Source organism: Somniosus microcephalus, chromosome 14, assembly GCF_052327205.1.
Source record: "Somniosus microcephalus isolate GS21.2 chromosome 14, FLI_Smic_1.0, whole genome shotgun sequence".
Taxonomy (NCBI): Eukaryota; Metazoa; Chordata; class Chondrichthyes; order Squaliformes; family Somniosidae; genus Somniosus; species Somniosus microcephalus.
Window position 1 is genome coordinate 94,878,919 of NC_141000.1, and position 22,991 is coordinate 94,901,909.

At 44.0% G+C, this 22,991-nt stretch overlaps 1 protein-coding gene across 1 annotated transcript in view; it reads left to right on the forward strand.

The window, feature by feature from the left end:
- LOC147107721 (type 2 lactosamine alpha-2,3-sialyltransferase-like) overlaps positions 1–22,991 on the forward strand; it is a 126,213-nt gene that overhangs the window by 94,223 nt on the left and 8,999 nt on the right. The window contains exons 6-10 of the mRNA XM_086006987.1: positions 9,659–9,771; positions 10,796–10,859; positions 13,041–13,136; positions 16,330–16,516; positions 19,040–19,177. Coding sequence (XP_085863113.1) covers positions 9,659–9,771; positions 10,796–10,859; positions 13,041–13,136; positions 16,330–16,516; positions 19,040–19,177 — 598 coding nt within the window. The remainder of the gene's footprint in view (positions 1–9,658; positions 9,772–10,795; positions 10,860–13,040; positions 13,137–16,329; positions 16,517–19,039; positions 19,178–22,991) is intronic.

The following is a 22,991-nucleotide window of genomic DNA, read 5'->3' on the forward strand; positions in this document are numbered from 1 at the left end:
CCTGTATGCTTTTTTAACTGCTTTCTCAACCTGCCCTGCCACCTTCAATGATTTGTGCACATATACCCCTAGGTCTCTCTGTTCATGCACCCACTTTAGGATTGTACCTTTAGTTTATATTGCCTCTCCTCGTTCCTCCAACCCCTGGCGAACACCACATATACAGGAAACTTTCGATTTACCGGCACCTAAATAGCCAGAAATCTCGGTTAACCGGCAAAATTCAGGAGTAGGTTCAGGTAATTTTTATTACTTGCCTTCCTCCATTTGTTGCTGTGCAAGGGTGTGGCTGCAGCTGTTGCTAAGCTACAGAGATGCTTGGAACTTGTGGCCATTGTTCTGACGCTGTTGAGCAACAGGGTTTGTGAGAGCTCCGTATCTTTTACTATAGCTTTCGGTTATCCGGAATGTTTGATGAACCGGCACCACATCGGTCCCGTCCGTGCCGGATAAAAAAATGTTTCCTGTACCTCCATTCCGAAAAGCAACCATTCACCACTACTCTGTTTCCTGTCACTTAGCCAATTTCGTATCCATGCTGTCACTGTCTGTACTGGTCTCGCTAGACGTGCTCCTATCTAGTTATCCAGCCAGCTAAACACTCATTCAAATAATTCCTCGACAAGCGGGTTTGCTGTTTTGAAGCTTTACTTGAACAAATTTGTGAAACTGTAAACAAAGACAAAGTATGTTTTGTACATAGAACTGAGTACTATACATTAGATGTTACATAAGATATAAACATATTTATAACAATAGAATAGACTAATTGTATAACTAAATAGCACTTGAGCTAAACTTCTGTAGCTAACAACTAATAACTTCTTATAAACAAAGTATTGTCAAATACTACACTGACAAAGTTGCTATCATGTTAACAAACAAAGATATTCACAGACATTGCGTCCTGCCTAACGTATGAGAAGCGATGGAACCGGATTGAAAATCTCACATGAGGGATTCTCCATAACTCTGCCAGGTTCTTCCTGGAACACTACTTCCAGGTTAAAACAGGAACAAGGTCACATGACCTATTGCAGTATACTAACACTGCTATACACTAACTACCACTAGAGGGTGCTATCTGCATGTAATAACTCCAGAACACACACCCTTTTTATTCCATGGGCTTCAACTTTGCTGGTAAGCCTATTATGTGGCACTTTATCAATTGCCTTTTGGATCCTGTGATCAAATGTCACATGATCAAATCTCCAGGAATATGTCAAACCAGAGTTGGCAACTCTAGCTGTATTAGCAAGCGCGGACAAGCTTGGCTTCAGATGATCTTGTCGTTGGCATAGAGAGGAGAGTTGCTTTATGCTTTTCTGTAGTTTCCAGTGATCCCTTTTTTATTGAATCCCATTTTACTTAATTTTTTTTAATGTATATTTTGATGGTCACCTAGCAATCGCTTAAGAACCCCAAACTGAGCAGTTCCGGTTCGTGCACCGTTCTGCATATCACATTTTGCCAAAAGGGCTCAAAACAGGCATTAGGCCGCTTACACATGTAAATGAGGGGCCTAACGCCAGATTTAGGTAGCCACCGGGGATGCCTGAAAAATAGTCCAACCCGATATCGGGTCTGACGTCTTTTAGGTGTCCTCTGGGCATGGGACTGGTCCCCGAATTGTCCTATTTCTAGCCCATTAAAGCATCTAATGCACAGATGCTGATGACTTGCTAAGTGTTTCCAGCATGCTTGGTTTGTTTTAAATTTTAACCTTGCCTTTAATTCCTTTTCTGAATATCTTTAATTTGTTTCCACTCGTGATCATCTTACCTACCTATGTATTTACCAGTATAGTTACACTGTTTCGAAGTAAAGCAATTTTTAAATTAAAAAAACCCCAGAATGCCTGGTTGTTTCTAACCCTGGCCCAGAATTCATAAGCATTTCCCAATCTGAAACGTTCCATCGTCAAATGGCAATTGAACTCTGATTGGCCTGAGGCTACATTTACTTAACAATAATTAGTCATACTGGCCTTAAAGGAACACTGATTCACTTTAGTAATACAATAATACTTTCTACATTACATGGTGTAGTGCTTCTGTCCTTGCAAGCAAAGCCCTGGGAGACCTACCAATACATAGGTAGCTGAATGTTGGCTGGCTACCTAATAACTAAAATATCATCAGCTTAAAGCAGGCTGCTTTTGTGGATGGGGCAGGAAGGGAGCGTCATATGGCCAAGTCACTGATGTCGCGATACCTTATTCCCTAGTGGTTTTCACAGTAGCAGCTTGACACTTCCGCAGTTTGCTGGAGTGAAGAAGACTGAAGATGACCTTACAATGTAAGTCATTTAATTAGTCTGAGAGAAAAACTAGTTTTTTAAATAGTTGAGCATTAAGGAATATAAATGTTTTCTAAGGAGTAACTGTTTCAGTTATTTTTTAAATCAGAGCATAATGCTACTTAGTGCAGTGAATGCTAATTTGGTGGAAATGCTCAAAGGAAATGGACAGATTTTGAGCTCAGTTGAGGGAAATGGACTTGGTATCGGCAGGAGAGAGATGAAAAGTAGCTTGCGAAGGATCTAAATAGTGATTTGAAATGATGGTATGAGTTGAAAGGAGTTCTCCTACTACTTTGTGTTCTTTATTGCTTAAGGTATTCAACCCATTGTTTATTTCCAGATGTAACAGTTTGGTAAGGACGATATGTAAGTCATAGGATGTTGAGAGCTCTGTATCCGAGATAGGGATACAACTTTAAGAAATTATATAAAAGATGGTATAGCGTTAAGAAATCATTGACCTTAATTACCTTTAATCAGGAACGACTCCCAACCTGTAAGAATAAAAGGCAAGGAAATGGTTCAGGTCAGAAAGGAACTGAGAGATAGAGGTAGGCTAGAAAGTAATGCCTATCACTGCCTTGTTCATCGCTGCAAGTAAAGACACCACCATGAGTGAATAAACCTTGTTTTAAGATCTAGTCTGTGTGTCTAATTGACCACTGGGTCCTGGGCCTACATCAGCCTGTTGCACGTGGTGTCAGAAGAGGAATTTTGGCACTCTGAGAAAGGCCAAGACCTACCATCATGGAGGAAATAATGAAAACATTTATGCAGGTCACACTGACACAACAGGAGCAGGTTAACAAGATTCTGGAACCCCAACAAGAAACAAATCGGATCATGATGACTAGCGGAATGAACTGAGGGCGAGATCCAGCATTTGATGCAGAGACTGGTGCCGGGAGGATCCAGGATGACAGACCTGCAGCCTAGCTTGACATTACAGAAGATGATTCCGGATAACGCTGTTACCTTCTGGCCTTGGAATATTGTGAAGAGTGAGAAGTGTGACCAAAAGAATAATGGAGCCATGTACCCTGCCCATTTCTGGTAGGAGATGCTCAAAAGGCAAAGTTTGACTTGGAACCGATGGATGCAGCTGATTACCAGACGCTGAAGGAGGAAATATTAGCCTGTACTGGAGCAACCCCAATGGTGAGAGCTCAGTAGTATCAAGCCTGGGCCTGAGGTGGGGAAACCTCCAAGATCACAGGTGTATGACCTGATACGTCTGGCCCGGCAATGGTTGCAGCCTGAGATGAATAACCTGGCAAAGATCATGGAGCTGGTTGTCATGGACCGTTTCATCTGAGCTCTACCCCCGAACGTCAGGAGATGGGTTGGACAAGGCGAGCCGGCAGACACCCAGGAGTTTGTGGCCATAGTAGCGCGACATCTGGTGGTGGAGGAACTGGCTTGTGATCGAGGAGGTGTCCCCTCCAGTACCTATGGCATCCTCCTAACCCCAAAAAACAGTGAGAACCTGGTAAAACTATGGGGGAAGGGGAGTGTAACAAGAACATAGTCATAAAGGCACAGAAGGAGACCAATTCAGCCCATCGAGTCCGTGCCGGCTCTCTGTAGAGCAATCCAGTCAGTCCTATTTCCCCCGGGACATAACATTTTTAACTTTGTTATCAAAGATGTTGTAAATTGACTTTTATGGTGTGATGGGTTAGGGCATATTGCAGCAACAACGCGCATTTATATAGTGCTTTTAATGTAGCAAAACGCCCCAAGTGCTTAGCAAGACCGTTGTCAATAAAACTTTTGATACCAAGCCACAGAATGAGATATCAGGATAGGTGACCAAAAGCTTGGTCAAAAAGGTAGGTTTTAAGGAGCATCTTAATGGAGGAGAGAGATGTTGAGAGGTTTAGGGTAGGGAATTCCAGAACTTGGGGCCAAGGCAGCTGAAAGCACGGCCACCAACGGTGGAGCGATTAAAATTGGAGATGCGCATAATGGCAGAATTGGAGGAGCGCAGAGATCTTGAAAGTTTGTTGGGCTGGAGGAGGTTAGAGAGTGCAGTATTACCTCACTACTACAGTGACTTTAGAATATGATAGGAAAGTCAGGTGATTACTGCAGGGGTAGTTCCAGGCCTCCTTCAACCAGTGATCCTGGGAAAAGATCTTTCAGCATTTGAAACCCTTGTTAAAAATGAGGTCCAGAAGAGCCTGTGTCGTACATGGACACTAGTGAGGTGATGGCTCCAAATTTTCAACTTTTTTAGTAGGTAATCAACTCAAGACCCCTCCCACCGTCAGACGCAGTGGGAGAAGGTCCCCAAAGGACCACCTTCAGATAAGGGAAGACTCCCTAGAGGAGTTTCCCATGAGTATGACAGATTTTAAACGGGAACAGGCTAATGACCCGGCTTTTCAGAATGTGAAAACCAAAGTGGTATTGGTTAATGGATACCCAGTAGACGGTAAAATAAAAAGCCTGACTATATAATTGAGACTGATTTGTTGTACAGGGTGATCAGTGAGCATGGGGTAGAGATAGAACAAAACCCTTTTGATGGCGGGTATTAAATCTGGCACATAAGCACTTGTTAGGTGGACATCTCTGGGTAGAAAAAAATCTTGTGATTATTTTTTTGGCCAGGATACTATATATTGTAATTCCTGTCCAGAATGTCAGTTGGCAGGACCTAAGCCTCGTCTCCATGCTCCGTTAGTCCCCCCATCCCCCATAATTGATGCACCTTTCGAACAAATTAAGAACATAAGAAATAGGAGCAGGAGTAGGCCATTTGACCCTTCGAGCCTGCTCCTCCATTCAGTAAGATCATCTCCACTATCCCCATATGCCTTGATTCCCTTAATATTCAAAAATCTTAATTGCTGTGGACCTGGTGGGGCCTTTGGAAAGGTCTGCCAATGGACAGCAGTATATTCTAGTTATAGTTGATTATGCAACCAGGTACTCCAAGGCTATTCCCTTATGGAACATGGCATCAAAAACCTTGCCAATGAATTGGCACGGGTATTTTCCAGGGTAGGAATTACAAAAGTGATTCTGACAGATCAGGGCACTCCGTTTATATCCAAACCAATGAGAGACCGATTTGCGTTGTTAAAGATCAAGGCTCTACGAACCTCGGTATATCATCCCCAGACCGATGGGTTGGTAGGGCGTTTCAATATATCTTTGAAGCATCAGACAGGGATGGCAAGAACTGCAATGCCTTGTTACTGTACTTGATGTTTGCAATTTGAGAAGTTCCCCAGGCCGCCACGGGGTTTTCACCTGCCGAGATTCTCTATCGGAGACAACACCATGAGCTTCTCTCTTATTAGAGAGGAATGGGAGGAAAAGAATAGCCCATCGCTAACTAACTTGATTGAGTTTTTTGATGAGGTAACCGAGAGGGTTAATGAGGGTGATGTGGTGTATATGGACTTCCAAAAGGCGTTTAATAAAGTGCCACATAATAGGCTTGCCAGCAAAGTTGAAGCCCATGGAATAAACGGGATAGTGGCAGCATGGATACGAAATTGGCTAAGTGACAGGAAACAGAGAGTAGTGGTGAACGGTTGTTTTTTAGACTGGAGGAAGTTACACAGTGGTGTTCCCCAGGGGTCGGTACTAGGACCACTGCTTTTCTTGATTATATATTAATGACTTGGACTTGGGTGTACAGGGCACAATTTCAAAATTTGCAGATGACACAAAACTTGGGAGGATAGTGACAGACTTCAAGAAGACATAGACAGGCTAGTGAAATGGGTGGACACGTGGCAGATGAAATTTAACCCAGAAAAGTGTGAAGTGATACATTTTGGTAAGAAGAATGAGGAGCGGCAACATAAACTAAAGGGTACAATTCTAAAGGGGGTGCATGAACAAAGACACCTTGGGGGTGAGAACTCAATGTGAGAACAAGTTCAGCCAGGCGGAAGAGGGCATTGAACAACTTCTCCTCTGACTCCACTCACTTCCTCCAAATTAAAGGTGTTGCTATGGGAACCCGAATGGGCCCTAGCTATGCCTGCCTGTTCATGGGCTATGTGGAACACTCTTTGTTCCAGTCCTAGTCAGGTCCCCTCCTTCACCTCTTTTTCTGGTACATCGATGACTGTATCGGTGCCATTTCCTGCTCTCGCCCTGAACTAGATAAGTTCATTCACTTTACTTCCAATTTCCACCCTTCCCTCACCTTTACATGGTCCATCTCCGACTCTTCCCTTCCCTTCCTTGACTTCTCCGTCTCCATTTCTGGCGATCGGCTTTCGACAAACATCCACTACTAGCCCACCGACTCCCACAGCTACCTGGACTACACTTCCTCCCACCCCGCTTCCTGTAAGGACTCTATTCCATTCTCCCAGTTTCTCCATCTCCGCCACATCTGTTCTGACTATGCCACCTTCCATACCAATGCTTCCGACATGTCTTCCTTTTCCCTCAACCGAGGATTCCCCTCTACTGTGATTGACATGGCCCTTGACCGTGTCCATTCCATTTCCCGCACTTCTGCTCTCACCCCTTCCCCTCCCTCCCAGAACCATGATACGGTTCCCCTTGTCCTCACCTTTCACCCCACCAGCCTCCACATTCAACAGATCATCCTCCACCATTTCCACCGCCTCCAACTTGATCCCACCACCAAACACATCTTCCCCTCACCTCCCCTTTCAGCATTCCGAAGGGACCGCTCCCTCCGCGACACCCTGGTCCACTCCTCAATCACCCCTAACAGCCCTTCTCCTTCACCTGGCACCTTCCCGTGCAAGCGCAGGAGATACAACACCTGCCCTTTTACCTCCTCCCTTCCCACTGTCCAGGACCCCAAACACCCCTTCCAGGTGAAACAGCAATTTACTTGTACTTGCAATTTAATATACTGTATTTGCTGCTCACGATGTGGTCTCCTCTATATTGGGGAGACCAAACGCAGATTGGGCGACCGCTTTGCGGAACACCTCCGTTCAGTCCATAAGGGTGACCCTGAGCTTCAGGTCGCCTGTCGCTTTAATTCTCCACTTCACTCCCACTCTGATCTCTCTGTCCTCGGCCTATTACATTGTTCCAATGAAGCTCAACGTAAGCTCGAGGAACAGCACCTCAACTTTCGATTAGGCACTTTACAGCCTTCCGGACCCAACATCGAGTTCAACAATTTCAGATAATAATCCCTGCCCCCATTTTTCATGCTGTATGATTTTTGCCATTCCCATTTGCAACATTTTCACAGTATGTTCTTTCAATTCCTACTGCGCCCCCCCCCCCCCCCCTATCTCTGCACCTGCTTAATATCTGATGCATTTCCAGCTTTTTCCAGTTCTGATGAAGGGTCCCAGACCTGAAACGTTAACTCTGTTTCTCTCTCCACGGATGCTGTCTGGCCTGCTGAGTATTTCCAGCATTTTCTGTTATTTCAGATTTCCAGCGTCCGCAGTATTTTGCTATTGTATGAGGAGGATAGAGGTAGGCTGGAAAGTAATACCTTTCACTGTCTTGTTCATCGCTGCAAGTAAATACACCACATGAGTGATTTTAAATCTCACTTGTTTTAAGATCTGGTCTATGTGTCTTATTGACCACTGGATTCTGGGCCTGCATCAGCTTGTTACACGTGGTGTCGGAAGAGGAATTTTGGCAAAATGTAGTTGTGGCTTCATAACATTTCAACTACTAGGATCCATTTTTCCCTTTGTTTTCTTCTTTGTTGAGGTGTTGGCTGATGGTGAGATTATAGATCTGTGGGCAGTAGTGGAGGCCTTCTGGCACATTGTCAAGCATCCAGTCTTCACGTGGGCCTGGACAATGAGTGGAGTATCACATTATCCTTTCCTCAACCAGCAGGAATTGCCGCATAGCGATCAAGAATGTGAACCCGGTGTGGTAAACCACTGTTTGTATTCCACTGTGTACATGCCTGGACATGCCTCGGCTGACTCCTCCCACAAGTCCTAGTATAAAGGTGACTGCTCCCCAGCCCTTTGTATTTCTGGACCGGTCGACCACTCGAGGCAGACCTTCATTCTTTTGTTAATAAAAGCCTTTAGTTACTCTCTTAACTCTCAGTCTTTTATGAGTAATTGATAGCGCATCACCCGGCTGATGTTTTCCTCGACCAGAATATTGTATATTCTCCCAGATATCCTAACCGCATAAACAAGGAAACCACCCAAGACCTTTCTGTATGGCTCAATGCCACACTGAACAATTCATTAAATCAGAGCCATGGGGAAGCTCACCAATTTCCATCAATATTTTTGCAGACAGGAATATCTGCACCTATATTTGTCCCTTTGTTTTGTGATTGTGATGCTTAGAAGGGCTTTAATCACAATGATTCTACTTCTGTTAATTCACTTTGTCTCCCTTTGCTAAAACGCAGCAGATGGAAAGAAGCCAGTGTTAGCTCAACAGCTGGAGCATCCACTCGAATCCTATTTCCACGTACTTTCCCTTTATCTTTTTTATGTTCTTTCCTTTCTAAAACTTCTCCAGTTCCCTTTTTAAATGATGTTATAGTCTCTGCCTCTGTTGGATTATCAGGTTTCCACTGTTTACCCTAAATGTCCCCTTTAATTCTTCCCGTGATAATCCTGAATCTATACCACTTGGTACCAATTTGACAACAAATGAAAACAAACTTTCACTATTTATCCTCTGTTCGTTTAAAAACTCAATTTTTTGAACATTGCTTCTTAATTATGAATTTTTTGTATAATTCAAGTGAATCTTCACAGTACTCTTCCTATAATGGGGTGTCTCAGAACTGTGTGTAAGATTCCAATTGTGCCCTAACCAATGTCTAATTTGGTATTAGCAGGCTTTGATATCATTCCTCTTGTGCATATGTCCAAATCATTTATAATAAATGGAAATTTAAGGAAAAAGAGTCCCAGCATAGATCCTTGGGATGCCGACATCCTGCCAAACTGAAACACGTCCATTTACTCTTAACCCTTTTGCTTTCTATCCATGGGGCTACATTCCTTTTAATACAACATGCTTGAATCTTTGTATTTACATTTACTCATTGAGTCATTGGGATTGGTGTTGAAGTTGGAAACTTTAATGTAGTCCAGATTTCATTTAGTCACCTGTAGTGCTGTCTCCAGATGTGTTTTTTTTTTAAATTTTGACGTCAATACAGAATGATAATTCTCCTGCTAAATTCTTGATTTGCCCGGTGTATCTGTGCATACTATTGGTCTTGCACCAAGCCACACTGAAGTTAGAGGAGCTCTGTTGGTGTCTCGATCTTGAGCACATTGTATTTCTTTTTGTTTTCACGCTACCTGAAAGAGGGTACAAATAGAACACTAATAAGATTTTAATGTTTGATTCTTCCTACTCCGTCTTTTTTTCCCCTTTTGTCTTTCAGTGAATCGAAACGCAAGAACCCATTCTTGTGTTCCTCAGACATCGGCCATAAAAGATGGCCTGCTAACATGATGACCGTACCCGAAATTCTGCCATTTGGCACATTGAGCTCAGGTATACATATTTTCTTGGGGCAATGTATAGTCCCCTGTCTCTATCAAATATCTATCAGTAATTCAAAGGGAAAAAGCAATACTTCAAACATTAAAGCTATCTTTCTGACTGGGGCAGGGCATTGATGGTTCTCTGGGACTAGGAAAGGCCACATGGACAAATTTGGGAATATAAGTACTATTAAGATTCTGAAAGAGGCTGGCTATGGTGGAAACCTCTGGGATAATTAAAGTACATAATGCATTTTAGGGACAGGAAGACCATTTGGCCCAACAAGCCTATCCCTTTTTGATAGATCAGCCCCATCTATCTGACTTCTCACTATTATACTATAGAGATGGATATAAGCAAGACTTGTAGTAAAGGTGATGTGCCACTATTATGTTTGGACTAAGAGTGCAATAGGATTTGGAACCAATGATCTAGTGAAATAGTATAATAGTAAGCATTCTGTTTGTTACACAGTGCCAAAGAGAGAATTATTTATATAGTACCATATAGGTTAGAGCAGTGAGCTTGTTGAAATATGAAAAGTTTTGTAAAAATCTTACAACACTCAGTTAACCATCATGTGCTAAACATGAGGATGTACAGTAGTAGCCAAGTGACTACTTTGGACTTTTCCTTTGGTGGTCAAGTACCAATTCTTCAGCAACCAGCAGGGTCACTCCCACAAGTTGTCAATACTAGCAAAATAATGCAGATGCTGAAAATGTGGAGAAAAAAAACAAAAATTGTTGGAAACGCTCAGCATGTCAGGAAGCATTGGTGCAGGGAGAAATATAGGGATAACATTTCAGTTCAATGACCTTTCGTCTGACTATTTTGGTGTATTTCTAGATGTGTTTCCTCCTCTCCTTCATGTTTGTGTTGGATCTTTGTACAATTGTATTTTACTTTCTTTTTGTGGCATACGTTGTGCGAGGTTGTACTGTGACCTCTGGGGTAACCTGAGGCACTACTTTGAGAGGATAAATACTTCATATAAATTTTAAAATGTATTATTCTTTCATTTGTTTTCCAGAAAGATATTTCCAAGCAGTCCTTAGTAATTTGAAGAGCTGTGATCTTCCAAATAAACTGAAGAAGTGGGTGAACTCACTTTTAAAAAAAGTAGATTTATGATAAAACAGATAATTTAATTTCAGGTCATGTAGTACATTCCAGCCCCAACTCATGTAATGTGGGCACACATTTACATTTCCTAATCTCCGCCATGACAACGTGGGAAAGCAGGGTAAGGGCCAGGGAGTTCCCCTTACAGTGGGGAAAATAAGACTGAGCGGCTAATTTTTGTTTTAGCAATACAGGAAACTTTGTGCTATACGGGACCGAGCTGTTGCCGTCCCATCAAAACTGCCGGACAAACTAGCGCTAATGTTGAAACATACGGAGATTTTGAGCTCCGTATCTGGCAACAAACCCTGTTGCTTCTAAACAGTCGGCCGTACCTTGCAAACGTCTCTGTAGCTTAGCAACAGCTTCAGCGAGACCTTGCAGAGCCTGACTGGTGGGGGAAAAAAAAGCAACGAAAAGAAAAAAAACCTAACTAAACGGCTCCTGATTTTTGCCGGTGGCTCGAGCATTCCGGACAGTTAACCTCCGGATAAACCAAAGTTTCCTGTACTCCAATTTGGGATGCTAACAGTATGGTAGCGGTTTGAAAATCCGTCAGAAATCAGTACCATGGATGCTTGCTGGTTTAAGGCTTTGCCCGATCTCCTGGTTGCACCTGGCTGGGTGTTTGAAGCTCCTGCCTGAAGTAGGTGTGAGCTTCATTATGGTGTACAAAAGGGAGCAGGCAAGGCTATTCATCATTTTCCACAGGCGTGCTGAATGTCAAGTCTCCAGTATGCCTAATGACACCTGACGGGAACACAACCTCAGACAGACCTGTAGGAGGGAGGGCATTTAAAAGGCACCCACACTTTAGAGATAAGTGCATTAGGCCTTGTACAGACCCTCTTGTTCTTGCCTTTTTTTTTTGCTCCAGCTGGCTATTGTGCACCTTTATGCCATTTGCTGCTATTTATTTGTTTTGTCCTGAGCTGCTTTTATTGGCAACAGAGGGGTTTGCCATCAGGAATCCTTCGAGCCACATGTTCGGTGGTAAGTGGGACCAATAGAAGGATGCCAGACAGGTCAAGCTACCCTAGAGGTGCTCTGCACTCTCCTACCCACACCTGCACCAGCAACCCAACATCTGCAGAGAAAGGTAGCAAACCTCTTTTTGCCAGTTGTTGTTGGAGGTGCAACTTTCCAATGGTGGTTGTTTCTAAGACTCCCGGCGGCATCACAATGAGATGTGAATGATTAGACAAATGAGGTTAAACTGAAAAATTGAGTGCTATTAGCACTTGGGATTTAGACAGGTCTTAAACCAGGGAAATCAAATTAGAATTGTTTTACACCTGAAGATGAAAATTCCTTCCCGAGAGTCCTATTGGCAGAGGCCTGGGAGTGGATCACCTACCTATTTGAACAGGGATGGTACTTGGGATAGAGCCCTAAACAAAGAAAGGTGAATAAAATACCTTTTTGATGAGAGGAAATCTAACCCAGGACAACCAGAAATGTATTCCTTATTCATTCTGCCTTCAGGTACAACTAGGAACCATTTTCCAATTGGTAAAAATCACTTGGGACACTATCCTTTTAAGAAAAAGTGGTTAAGAGGAGGAGGTGAATATGGGAAAAGGGCCTCCATTCAGGGTTCCCTCAGGTCTTCGAAGTAGAGTACAGATGCCTTAATATCTAGTAGATATATATCTCTTATATTTTTGCTGGATTCCAATTGCCCCATATGGACTACAACAAAAATAATCAGGCAAAACTTGTTTCAGTCATGGCAGCATCCAAGGCTGATGGGCTGCGTTGGGCAGAGGTTTGGGAGTGTCCAGAATGGATAGACTATAATGAGAAGAAGCTTGGGTTCATACTGGAAGGATAACCTGTAGTGGGAAGAGGCTGGGAAGTGTCATAGGTGGGTCGGCTGTAGTGGGAAGAAACTTGGGAGTGTCCAGGGTGGATAGGCTAGTGGGAAAAGACTCATGAATGTCCAAAATAAGCTACATTAGAAAGTAGCTCCCATCTAGATGCTTGGTTGTTATATTGGGATGCCAAAAGATGAAAGGCAAAAGAAAATACTTTTGTACATACTGAAGTATATAGAATAGTGAGTTAAAAATCAGGATTGGTATTTATTTATGATACTGGCCTTGGAAAATAAATAAAGTTTTTGATGCTTGTCTCTTTTTCTGTTTTAATAGCATATCTTGTCTGAATTGCATTGTTGTTGGCAATGGAGGAATACTTCGAAACAAGACATTAGGGAAAAAAATTGACTCCTATGATGTTGTTATCAGGTATATTTTTTGCTCAACCTTGTTACACAAAACAAGTTGCCTGGAATAACTTGCACCAGAGCATTTTCTTCTTGAGCTTCTTGAGAACATTTATCATTTAAAGACACAGCAAATCATGTTACTAGATGTTGTAATAGTTTTCTAATACTTAGCAATTGCTGCAATTCCCCTTCTCCCCGACCCCCATAAATTGGTTCTAGCATATTTTCAAACAGCAGTTTATAGCTTTGTTAATCCGTTGCACCTATTCCTGGTGGTATTTGGGAATGACATTCACTTGCAGCATTTCAATTATTGTCCTTTCGCTGATGTACAATATGTCTGTAAAAATGTGACGGTTCTTGTTTGCTCTCAGTGATCCGGAGAACCATATCTTTGCAGATTTGTGTAATGGTACAGTACAATTGAACCACATGTTTTTGATGACATTTTGAAAATTGAGTCCCTCGCTTCAGTTTTCTACACAGTTGTCTTTTTCATGACCCATCTGGTTGTTAATGGAACAGATCAGTTTTAAAGGGCATTTGCAAATTAACAACAACTTACATTTATGTAGCATTCTTTATACAGTACAAGAATGTCTGAGTGCTTTACAAGGAGGAGAAGTGGACACGGGCATAGAAGGAGGCATTAAAGGGGAGACCAAAGGCATGGTCAAAGAGGGAGGTTTTTTGGGAGGCTTTTAAAGGCAGTGAGGGTAGCTAAGCGAAATGGTTTGAGAAGAGAACTCGTTAGTGTTGGGCTATAGCAACTCCAATGGTGCAGCAGATGGATTGTTAAAGCAGTAATCCAGACTTCGAAAAACATTCTGAAGTATGTTCTGGAGCATATGGCTGGAGAAGATCACTGAGTGCAGAAAGGCTGTAAAAGGATTTGAAAATAAGGAAAGGATCTTCAAGTTGATTCCCTGAGGCATTGGGGACCTGTGGAGTTTGAGCAGGATGTCTGTTGAAGGCGTGGAAGGGGTCTTGGGGCACAGAGTTCTGGATTTGCTGAAGTTTGTGAAAGGTGGAGCTGGGGAGGCTTGCAAAGACATCATTTGAGAAATCAATCATTGGTGATGAAAACAGATTAACGTTTTGGTATCAAGATTGGAAGAGGTAGGATGTAAGTGAGCAGTGTCCCGAAGTGGAGATGGAGATCTTGGCAATAAAGCAGGTGTGAGACTTAAAATAAAAACTCGGCTACAAGTTGAGCAGAACATCACGATTGTGCTCCACCAGATTGACCAGTCTGAGTTTTGGGGAGTTAGGCACAGAGTATGTGTTCGTGGGAACTTTTAAAGACTGGGAGAAAGGCCGTTCAATGAAGTGGTTTGAGAATAGAATGCAGGGCCATAGTGACTTTGCTGGTGGAGCAAGGGGTGGTTAGAGCTTCGAAGTAATACTCCAGACAGGAAGAGAGGGTCTTTGCTTTTGTCTGTGCTGAAGCGGGGGGAAAAAATGACTCATTCAGGACTTGATACAAGACAGTTAGAGTACAGGTAGACTACCCTTTATCCGAACTTCCGAAAACCGAAACCCTCTAAAAACCGAAGGTTTTTTCGTTCAGCGTAAGTCGTGCGCACGACATGACCAGAGTGGCGCACGACTTACGCTGAGCAGGGCAGAGGGTCACTGAGTTCCCTCCTGGGTAGGAGATTGCAGGCCGAGCCGGGCAGTGTGAAGGAGGTATACCGGGAGAGTGAACCCAACAATACAGCGGCCTGTCCGATAGCTGCAGCGGCCTGTCCGATATTCTTTTCGACCCCCCCGCCGACCCCCACCCTTTCGGATAAGGGATAGTGTATCCTTTATCCGCACTTCCGAAAACCGAAATCCTCTGAAAACCGAAAGTGTTTTCGTTCAGCGTAAGTCGTGCGCACAACCCTGACCACCGACCCCGACCCCCCCGCCGACCCCCACCCCCGACAAATTTCCCAGTCTTATAAAATACCTTCCGAAATTTTCCGAAAACCGAAACACGGCTGGTCCCGAGGTTTTCGGATAAAGGATAGTCTACCTGTAGTGCAATAGTTCTGGGGTCTTTGGTGGTAGCAGACTGAAATGCTAATTCATGTTTCCACCACCTAGAGGATTGATTTCTCAAATGGTGCCCTTGCCAGCTTCCCACTTCCACCTTACACAAGTTTCAGCTGATCTAGAATTCTGTGGGCCGAATCCTCTTCCACACACTGAAAGTTTTTATTTCCATTAGCTACACTAATTTGAAGAACTGCTTCCTTGCAGGAAAGCAAATAAAATGATAAAAAGTCATCACCATGACAAAGGCACAGCTGTTTTGGAGTAGGTTCTTGAACATCCCCAATTTTAATCGCTCCATCATTGGCGGCCGTGCCTTCAGCTGGTTAGGTCCTAAGCTCTGGAATTCCCTCCCTAAAGCTCTTCACCTCTCTTTCCTCCTTTAAGACGCTCCTTAAAACCTGCCTCTTTGACCAAGCTTTTGGTCATCTGCCCTAACATCTACTTATATGGCTCGGTGTCAAATTTTGTTTTGGATAACACTCTTGTGAAGCACCTTGGGAAGTTTTACTATGTTAAAGGTGTTATATAAATGTAAGTTATTGTTGGGTTAAAAGAATAGCAACAAGTGATTAAAGCACTAAATTATGAGGAAAGATTTGCAGAGCTGAAATTGTTTTCACTAGAGTACAGAAGATTGAGGGGATAAGTTAGCTAAGTGCGTAATATGCTGATAAGTGCACATGATGTAGATGTGAGCATGCCATTCGACTTGCGCTGAGAGCACAGACTGGAGGATACATGAATGAGCTGACTGAAAGCTTTTCATAACTTATTGTCAACCATTGACCTTAAAGATTGTAGTCATGTGCGGTCACACAAGATGGCGATCTGAAAGCTGTTAACCACTCTGACAGACAAGATGCATTCATAAATGGCACATTATTTACCTTTTGTAGAGAAGTGAGATTTGAACTGACTTTTAAGCAAGAAATTTGCAAGAATGTACACTTCTGATGGTGTGTGCCACTGGGATTGTTCAGGTTGAGGATTTTTACTAAAAATTGTGCACCACACACACTGGTGCCACAGTACCAGTGGTTCTCGTTGAACAAAACTTCAGTTTATTTTCAGGCCATAAGAATGGGAAGGCTTTTAGTTGGGAGGTGGAAGGAATGTTCCTTGAATAGGTTGTGATACTGTTTTTAATTTACCTTTCTAATTCCTTTAAGATTAAATAGTGGCCCTGTGATTGGGTACGAAGATGATGTTGGGAATAAAACAACGTTTAGGTTCTGTTACCCAGAATCTGTTTTTTCCGACCACAGCCAGTATGATGCTGACACGACATTGGTTTTTGTTCCCTTTAAGTCAGTAGACTTACGATGGTTAAAGGAGGTGCTCTTAAAGAGGAGAGTGGTGAGTTTGCTGAAATTGTTCATTTAAAAAAAACAAAAATTGTCATCTTGAATTTCTAAAGAATTGTCATCTCTGATTTCCTTTACTCATTCACATTGAGTACAATAGTGAGATCTGAAGGCTGTGATATGCATCCAGAAGCAGAATCCTCTTGAGGCAATCGTCTTTCCTTTATTAAAAATCCATGACACCATTGCCACTAAGCTGCTGACCACCCATCTTCCCTTCCTGGCCCCAATGCTAGCTGACATTGTAAATTGGTTCTCTCTCCTCTGTCACCCTCCCTTTCAAAACTGCCATCATCACACTCCCTGCCCCCCCCCCCTCCAAAAACCCACCCTTGACCCCTCTGTGCTTGTAAACTACCATCTCCTCTCTAGCCTCCCTTTCCTCTCAAGTCCTTGAACATTATTGTTGCCTCCAATATCCGTGCCCATTTCTCCCGTAACTCCCAATTTTCTACCCCGTCGCAATACTGAAATGGCCCTAATCAAAGACACTAATATATTTTGTGAATATGGTGCACTATACCTTCCCATCTTTCTCGCCCTCTCTGCAGCCTCTGACACAGTTGACCGCACCAACCTCCTGCAACACCTCCTATATTGTCCAGCTCAGTTGGACTGCCCTCGCTTGGTTCCACTCATGCCTATCGAATTGTAGCCAGAGCATCTTCAGCAATGGCTTCTTTTCCCGTTCCTTAGCTTTACACCTGGAGTCCTGCAAGGATGGCCTTCCTCCTCTACATGCATCCCTTTGACATCATCCAAAGACATGGTGTCAGGTTCTGAGTGTATACTGATGACACCCAGCCCTACCTCTCCACCACCTGTCTCGACCCATCCACTGCCTCTGTGTTGACATGCAGTCCTGGATGAGCAGCAATTTCCTCCAATTAATTATTGGGAAAATCAAAGCCATTGTCTTGAGCCCCCGCCACAAACTCTGTTCCCTCGCCACTGATTCCATCCTCCTCCCTGGCCACTGTTTCAGACTGAACCAAACTGTTCACAACCTTTGTGTCCTACTTGATCCCGAGGGTATGATCAGTAAATTCGTGGATGACACGAAAATTGGTGGGGTGGTAAATTGCGAGGAGGAAAGCCTCAGGCTACAGGACGATATTAACGGGTTGGTCAGATGGGCGGAAAAGTGGCAAATGGAATTTAACCCGGAAAAGTGCGAGGTGATGCATTTTGGACGGACAAATAAGGCAAGGGAATACACAATGAGTGGTAGGACCCTAGGAAGTACAGAGGGTCAGAGGGACCTTGGTGTACATGTACATAGATCCCTGAAGGCAGCGGAACAGGTAGATAAGGTGGTTAAAAAGGCATATGGGATACTTGCCTTCATTAGCAGAGGCATAGAATATAAGAGCAGGGAGGTTATGATGGAGCTGTACAAAACACTGGTGAGGCCACAGCTGGAGTACTGTGTGCAGTTCTGGTCGCCTCACTATAGGAAGGATGTGATTGCTTTGGAGAGGGTGCAGAGGAGATTCACCAGGATGTTACCTGGGATGGAGGGCCTCAGCTATGAAGAAAGACTCAACAGGCTGGGGTTGTTTTCCTTGGAGCAAAGGAGGCTGAGGGGGGACCTGATTGAGGTGTACAAAATGATGAGGGGCATAGATAGGGTAGATAAAGAGGAACTTTTCCCCTTAGTGGGGGGTCAATAACAAGGGGGCATAGATTCAGGGTAAGGGGCAGGAGATTTAGAGGGGATTTGAGGAGGAACTTTTTCACCCAGAGGGTGGTTGGAAGCTGGAACTCACTGCCTGAAAGGGTGGTAGAGGCAGGAACCCTCACAACATTCAAGAAGCATTTGGATGGGCACTTGAAATGCCATTGCATACAAGGCTATGGACCAAATGCTGGAAAATGGGATTAGACTGGACAGGGATTGATGGACGGCGCAGACACGATGGGCCGAAGGGCCTCTTTCTGCGCTGTAAAACTCTATGCACTTCGACTCCATATCCTCTCCATCATAAAAAACGTCTAGTTCCAACCCTATAACAACACCCATCTGCTGCTGGAACCTGCATCCGTGCCTTTGTCACCTCCAGCCTTGACTATTCCAACATTCTCTTGGCCGCCTTCCCACCCTCCATAAGCGTCAGCTGATCCAAAACTCTGCTGCTCGTATCCTTTCCCACTTGCCCGTCACCCCGTTGCTCACTGACCGCCGTTGGCTACTTACAGGTTATGGTTCCACGGGCAGAAGTTCATTGCTGTTAAATCACAATTTAGCAACTTTGGTGAAAATATGGAAATTTGGTGATGGCGTGCAGTATGAGGTACTCTTCTGAACCTATGTTGGAGGTCAATTGCTGAAAATGGGGTTTGAAAAAGAATAAATGAATCTGACCCCAGCTATAGATGTTAGAGTCCACTGGATACAGAAAGATTGACCATGCCACTTAATAAGATGAATGGCAAGAAAACTGGATACTACGGATTTAAATGTAATTATCATGCATTTTTCAAGTCTGCAACCTACTTTTTGATTTTATTACAGTCCATGCGGGGTTTCTGGAAAAGGACACCTACAGAGCTTATTTATAAGAATAGTCAAATAAGGATACTAAACCCTTCTATTGTCCAGAAAGCAGCCTTTGATTTGCTAGATCTACCCAAGGTTATCCCTTGGCCCAAGGTATGCTTTTCTTTTCCTATTGTGATAATTAAAACTATACAGAAAAACTGAGAGATCAGAGAGAGACTGAAATCTGAATGAATGCAGTCAAGTACATTTATTTAAATTGGGCAGTCTGAGCAATGCGGAACGATGGGAGCTGAAATTTCTGTAAAAGTTCATTTATTTCCCATACAAGTTCTGGGTTAATATTCGCAAGAAAGGAAATATTAGTGGTGAGATACCCTATCTAGTTCTTGTACATCTAGCAGTTTTGGCATTGGTGTGGTCTGTTCCCAACCCTCTACTGACATTACTCTGATAAATAGTCATAACGGCACAGAAGGAGGCCATTCGGCCCATCTAGTCCGTGCCGGCTCTCTGTCGAGCAATCCAGTCAGTCCCATTCCCCCGCTCTATCCCCGTAGCCCTGCAAGTTTATTTCCCTCAAGTGCCTATCCAGTCTCCCCTTGAAAACATTGAGTGTGTCCGCTTCCACCACTTCGAATTCCAGGTCCTCACCACTCGCTGCGTAAAAAAGCTTTCCCTCACGTCCCCCCTGTATCTCTTGCCCAAAATCTTAAATCCGTGTCCCCTAGTCCTTGTACCATCAACTAGTGGGAACAGCCTTTCCCCGTCTAGCCTATCCAAACACGTCATAATCTTGTACACCTCTATCAAATCACCCCGCAATCTCCTTTGCTCTAATGAAAACAAATCCAGTTTCTCCAACCTGCCCTTGTAGCTAAGATCCCCCATCTCCAGAACCATTCTGGTAAATCTCCTCTGTACCCTTTCAAATGCCTTCACATCCTTCCTAAAGGAATATAATATTAATGATCTAGACGAGGGAACTAGATGTATTGGGCCAGAAATTGGTGAACGGGGCTTGCCGCGCGTGCAAGCCCCGTATATGCACTTACCCCGCGCTACTGCCGATCAGCTCCAGGGACGCCTGGACTTGGTGTTTGAAAAAGAAGAATCCCGGGCAGCGTATGACGTCACGCCGCCCAGGAGTGCAGCCAGCGCGAAGCCAGGAGCGTGCAGTGCAAGTGAGACACGCCCCTTGAGGTCTCCGTTTCACTGGACACGCCCCCAATGTTTCTGTCAAGCTGCTAAGCATTTTTACATGCAAAGCAGCAGTTTAAATAGGTTTTTGGAAGTTTTTTGAAGATTTTGGTAACTTTTATAAACTTTTTTAAATGTTTACATTATTTTGAGTAATCTGAAGTAGTTTTAAAGAGAATTAAAGCAATTTAAAGACTTTTAAAAGCCCTAAAAAAAATTTTAATTCCATTTATTTATTTAGCAATGTCGTCGTCATACGTGTCTTCACACTGTTCCCTTTGGGGAACTGTATGAAGTGGTGGAAGGATTTATGGCCATGATTAACGCTCATTCCGTGACCGTAACCACCTTTGAACCAGCCATTAGGGCGGTTAGTCCTATGGCGGGAGGGTTTTACGGGCTCCCACAAGCTATACAAGGAGGGGGGGCCACCCACACCCACGGACGCAAATATCCCACTGGATGTCAACCCAGAATTTAGAGCCGGAGCTCCGACTCCACTTGCCGGGACTGTCTGGAGCGGGGTTCGAAACCCTACCCTGATCTGGCCCAGCGGCAGGGATCCTACCGCTATGACAAAGGCCCAATCCGATTAGCAACGTGAAATGGCAGCATAGGGCTCCAGTCACGGGGAGGGAAAAGGCGCAGGAAACGTATGGGTGTCACCTTTTGTGCGGAGTGGGCCTTTTGCGTAGCAGTAAGCATCCCCGCCGCTGGGCCAGAAGATGTAGGGTTTTGAACCCCACTCCAGACAGTCCCGGCAAGTGGAGTCGGAGCTCCAACTTTAAATTCTGGGTGGACATCCAGCGGGATACTTGCGTCCGTGGGTGTTGGTGGCCCCCCCCCCCCCTCAGATGGGTTGTGGGAGCCCGTAAAACCCTCCCGCCATAGGACTAACCACCCTAATGGCTGGTTCAAAGATGGTTACGGTCACGGAATGAGCGTTAATCACGGCCATAAATCCTTCCACCACTTCATACAGTTCCCCAAAGGGAACAGTGTGAGGATACGTACGATGATGACCTCTTGCGCAATGCACCTCCTTGGACCGTCAGTCGCAGATGCGAGGGGGCAAGTCGTGCAATTGTTAAATTTTTCATTTTATTGACATGTAAAATGTTGGCCCAGTAATTCCCTTCCAAATGCGCGAGTACGGTCGGGGTACTTATGCATCTGGCTGGATGAAATGCCGGTTTTCAGCATGCACAGTGCATGTGGGGAAAACCGGCATTTCCTGTCCTCTGAACGAAGGGGTTCAGAGGCAGAACGCGTGCGACTGCACAGGCAGCGTGTGCGCAGTATAATTCGCCGCTTTCATTAATGCTTTCAGTGAGGTCAAGTCATTACAACTTACACATGAAAAAAGCATGGGTACAGTTGCTCCAGAGGCTGCGGAGGAAGATATTTATTATCGTGGAGCTTCTGAAAGTATGTATGTCTGTATATATTCCTTTGCGTGTTATGTATATATTCCTTTACTTATGTGTATGAATGTATTATTTAATTATGACTTTCAGAGAAAGTAACTTATTGGAAAATCATAATTAAAAACATACATTCATACACATTAGTAAAGGAATATAAAACATACATACATATACGTCAAGGAATATATGTGGACATACATACATAACTCATTCTCACATTCCATTCACACAGCCACAATTGCTCCTTCTACCTACCGTTCTGAAAACCCTTTTTAAAAAAAAAAAAAAAAATTTAAACTTTAAAACTTACTTAAAATTTCTTAAAATAACTTCCCTCCCTTTCCCAAACAAAAATATTGCATTTCAGAAGCTCCACGATAAAATATATCTTCCTCCGCAGCCAATGAACAACTTTACACTTGCTTTTTTCAAGTGTAACTTCTAAGGACTTACCCTCACTGAATCCATCATTGAAATCCACAAAGTTCACTGCGCAAGCGCTGCCTGTGCAGTCGCACGCGCTGTGAATAGACCTCGGGTCTGGAAATGCCGGCGTTCCCCGCATGCGCTGTTCCTGCTGAACGCTGGCATTTCCAACGGCCAGATGCGTGAGTACCCCGACCGTACTCACGCTTCTGGCCGCGAATTTCTGGCCCAATATCTCCAAGTTTGCAGACGATACAAAGCTGGGTGGGCGTGTGTGCTGTGAGGAGGATGCCGAGAAACTCCAGTATGATTTGGACAGGTTGCGTGATTGGGCAGATGCATGGCAGATGCAGTATAATGTGGATAAATGCGAGGTTATCCACTTTGGTGGCAAAAACAGGAAGGTGGATTATTATCTGAACGGCAATAGATTGGGAGAAGGGGAAGTGCAACGAGTCCCGGGTGTCCTTGTGCACCAGTCGCTGAAGGTAAGCATGCAGGTGCAACAGGCGGTTAAGAAGGCAAATGGTATGTTGGCCTTCATAGCGAGAGGATTCGAGTACAGGAGCAAGGATGTCTTGCTGCAGTTGTACAGGGCCTTGGTACGACCACACCTTGAGTATTGTGTGCAGTTTTGGTCGCCTTATCTGAGGAAGGATGTTCTTGCCATGGAGGGAGTGCAGCGAAGATTCACCAGACTGATACCTGGGATGGCAGGAATGACGTATGAGGAGAGATTGGGTCGATTGGGCGCTTATTTGCTGGAGTTTCGAAGAATGAGAGGGGATCTCATTGAAACATAAAATTCTAACAGGACTAGACAGACTAGATGCAGGAAGGATGGGGAGCCCAGAACCAGGGGTCACAGTCTAAAGCTAAGGGATAAGCTATTTAGGACTGAGATGAGGAGGAAT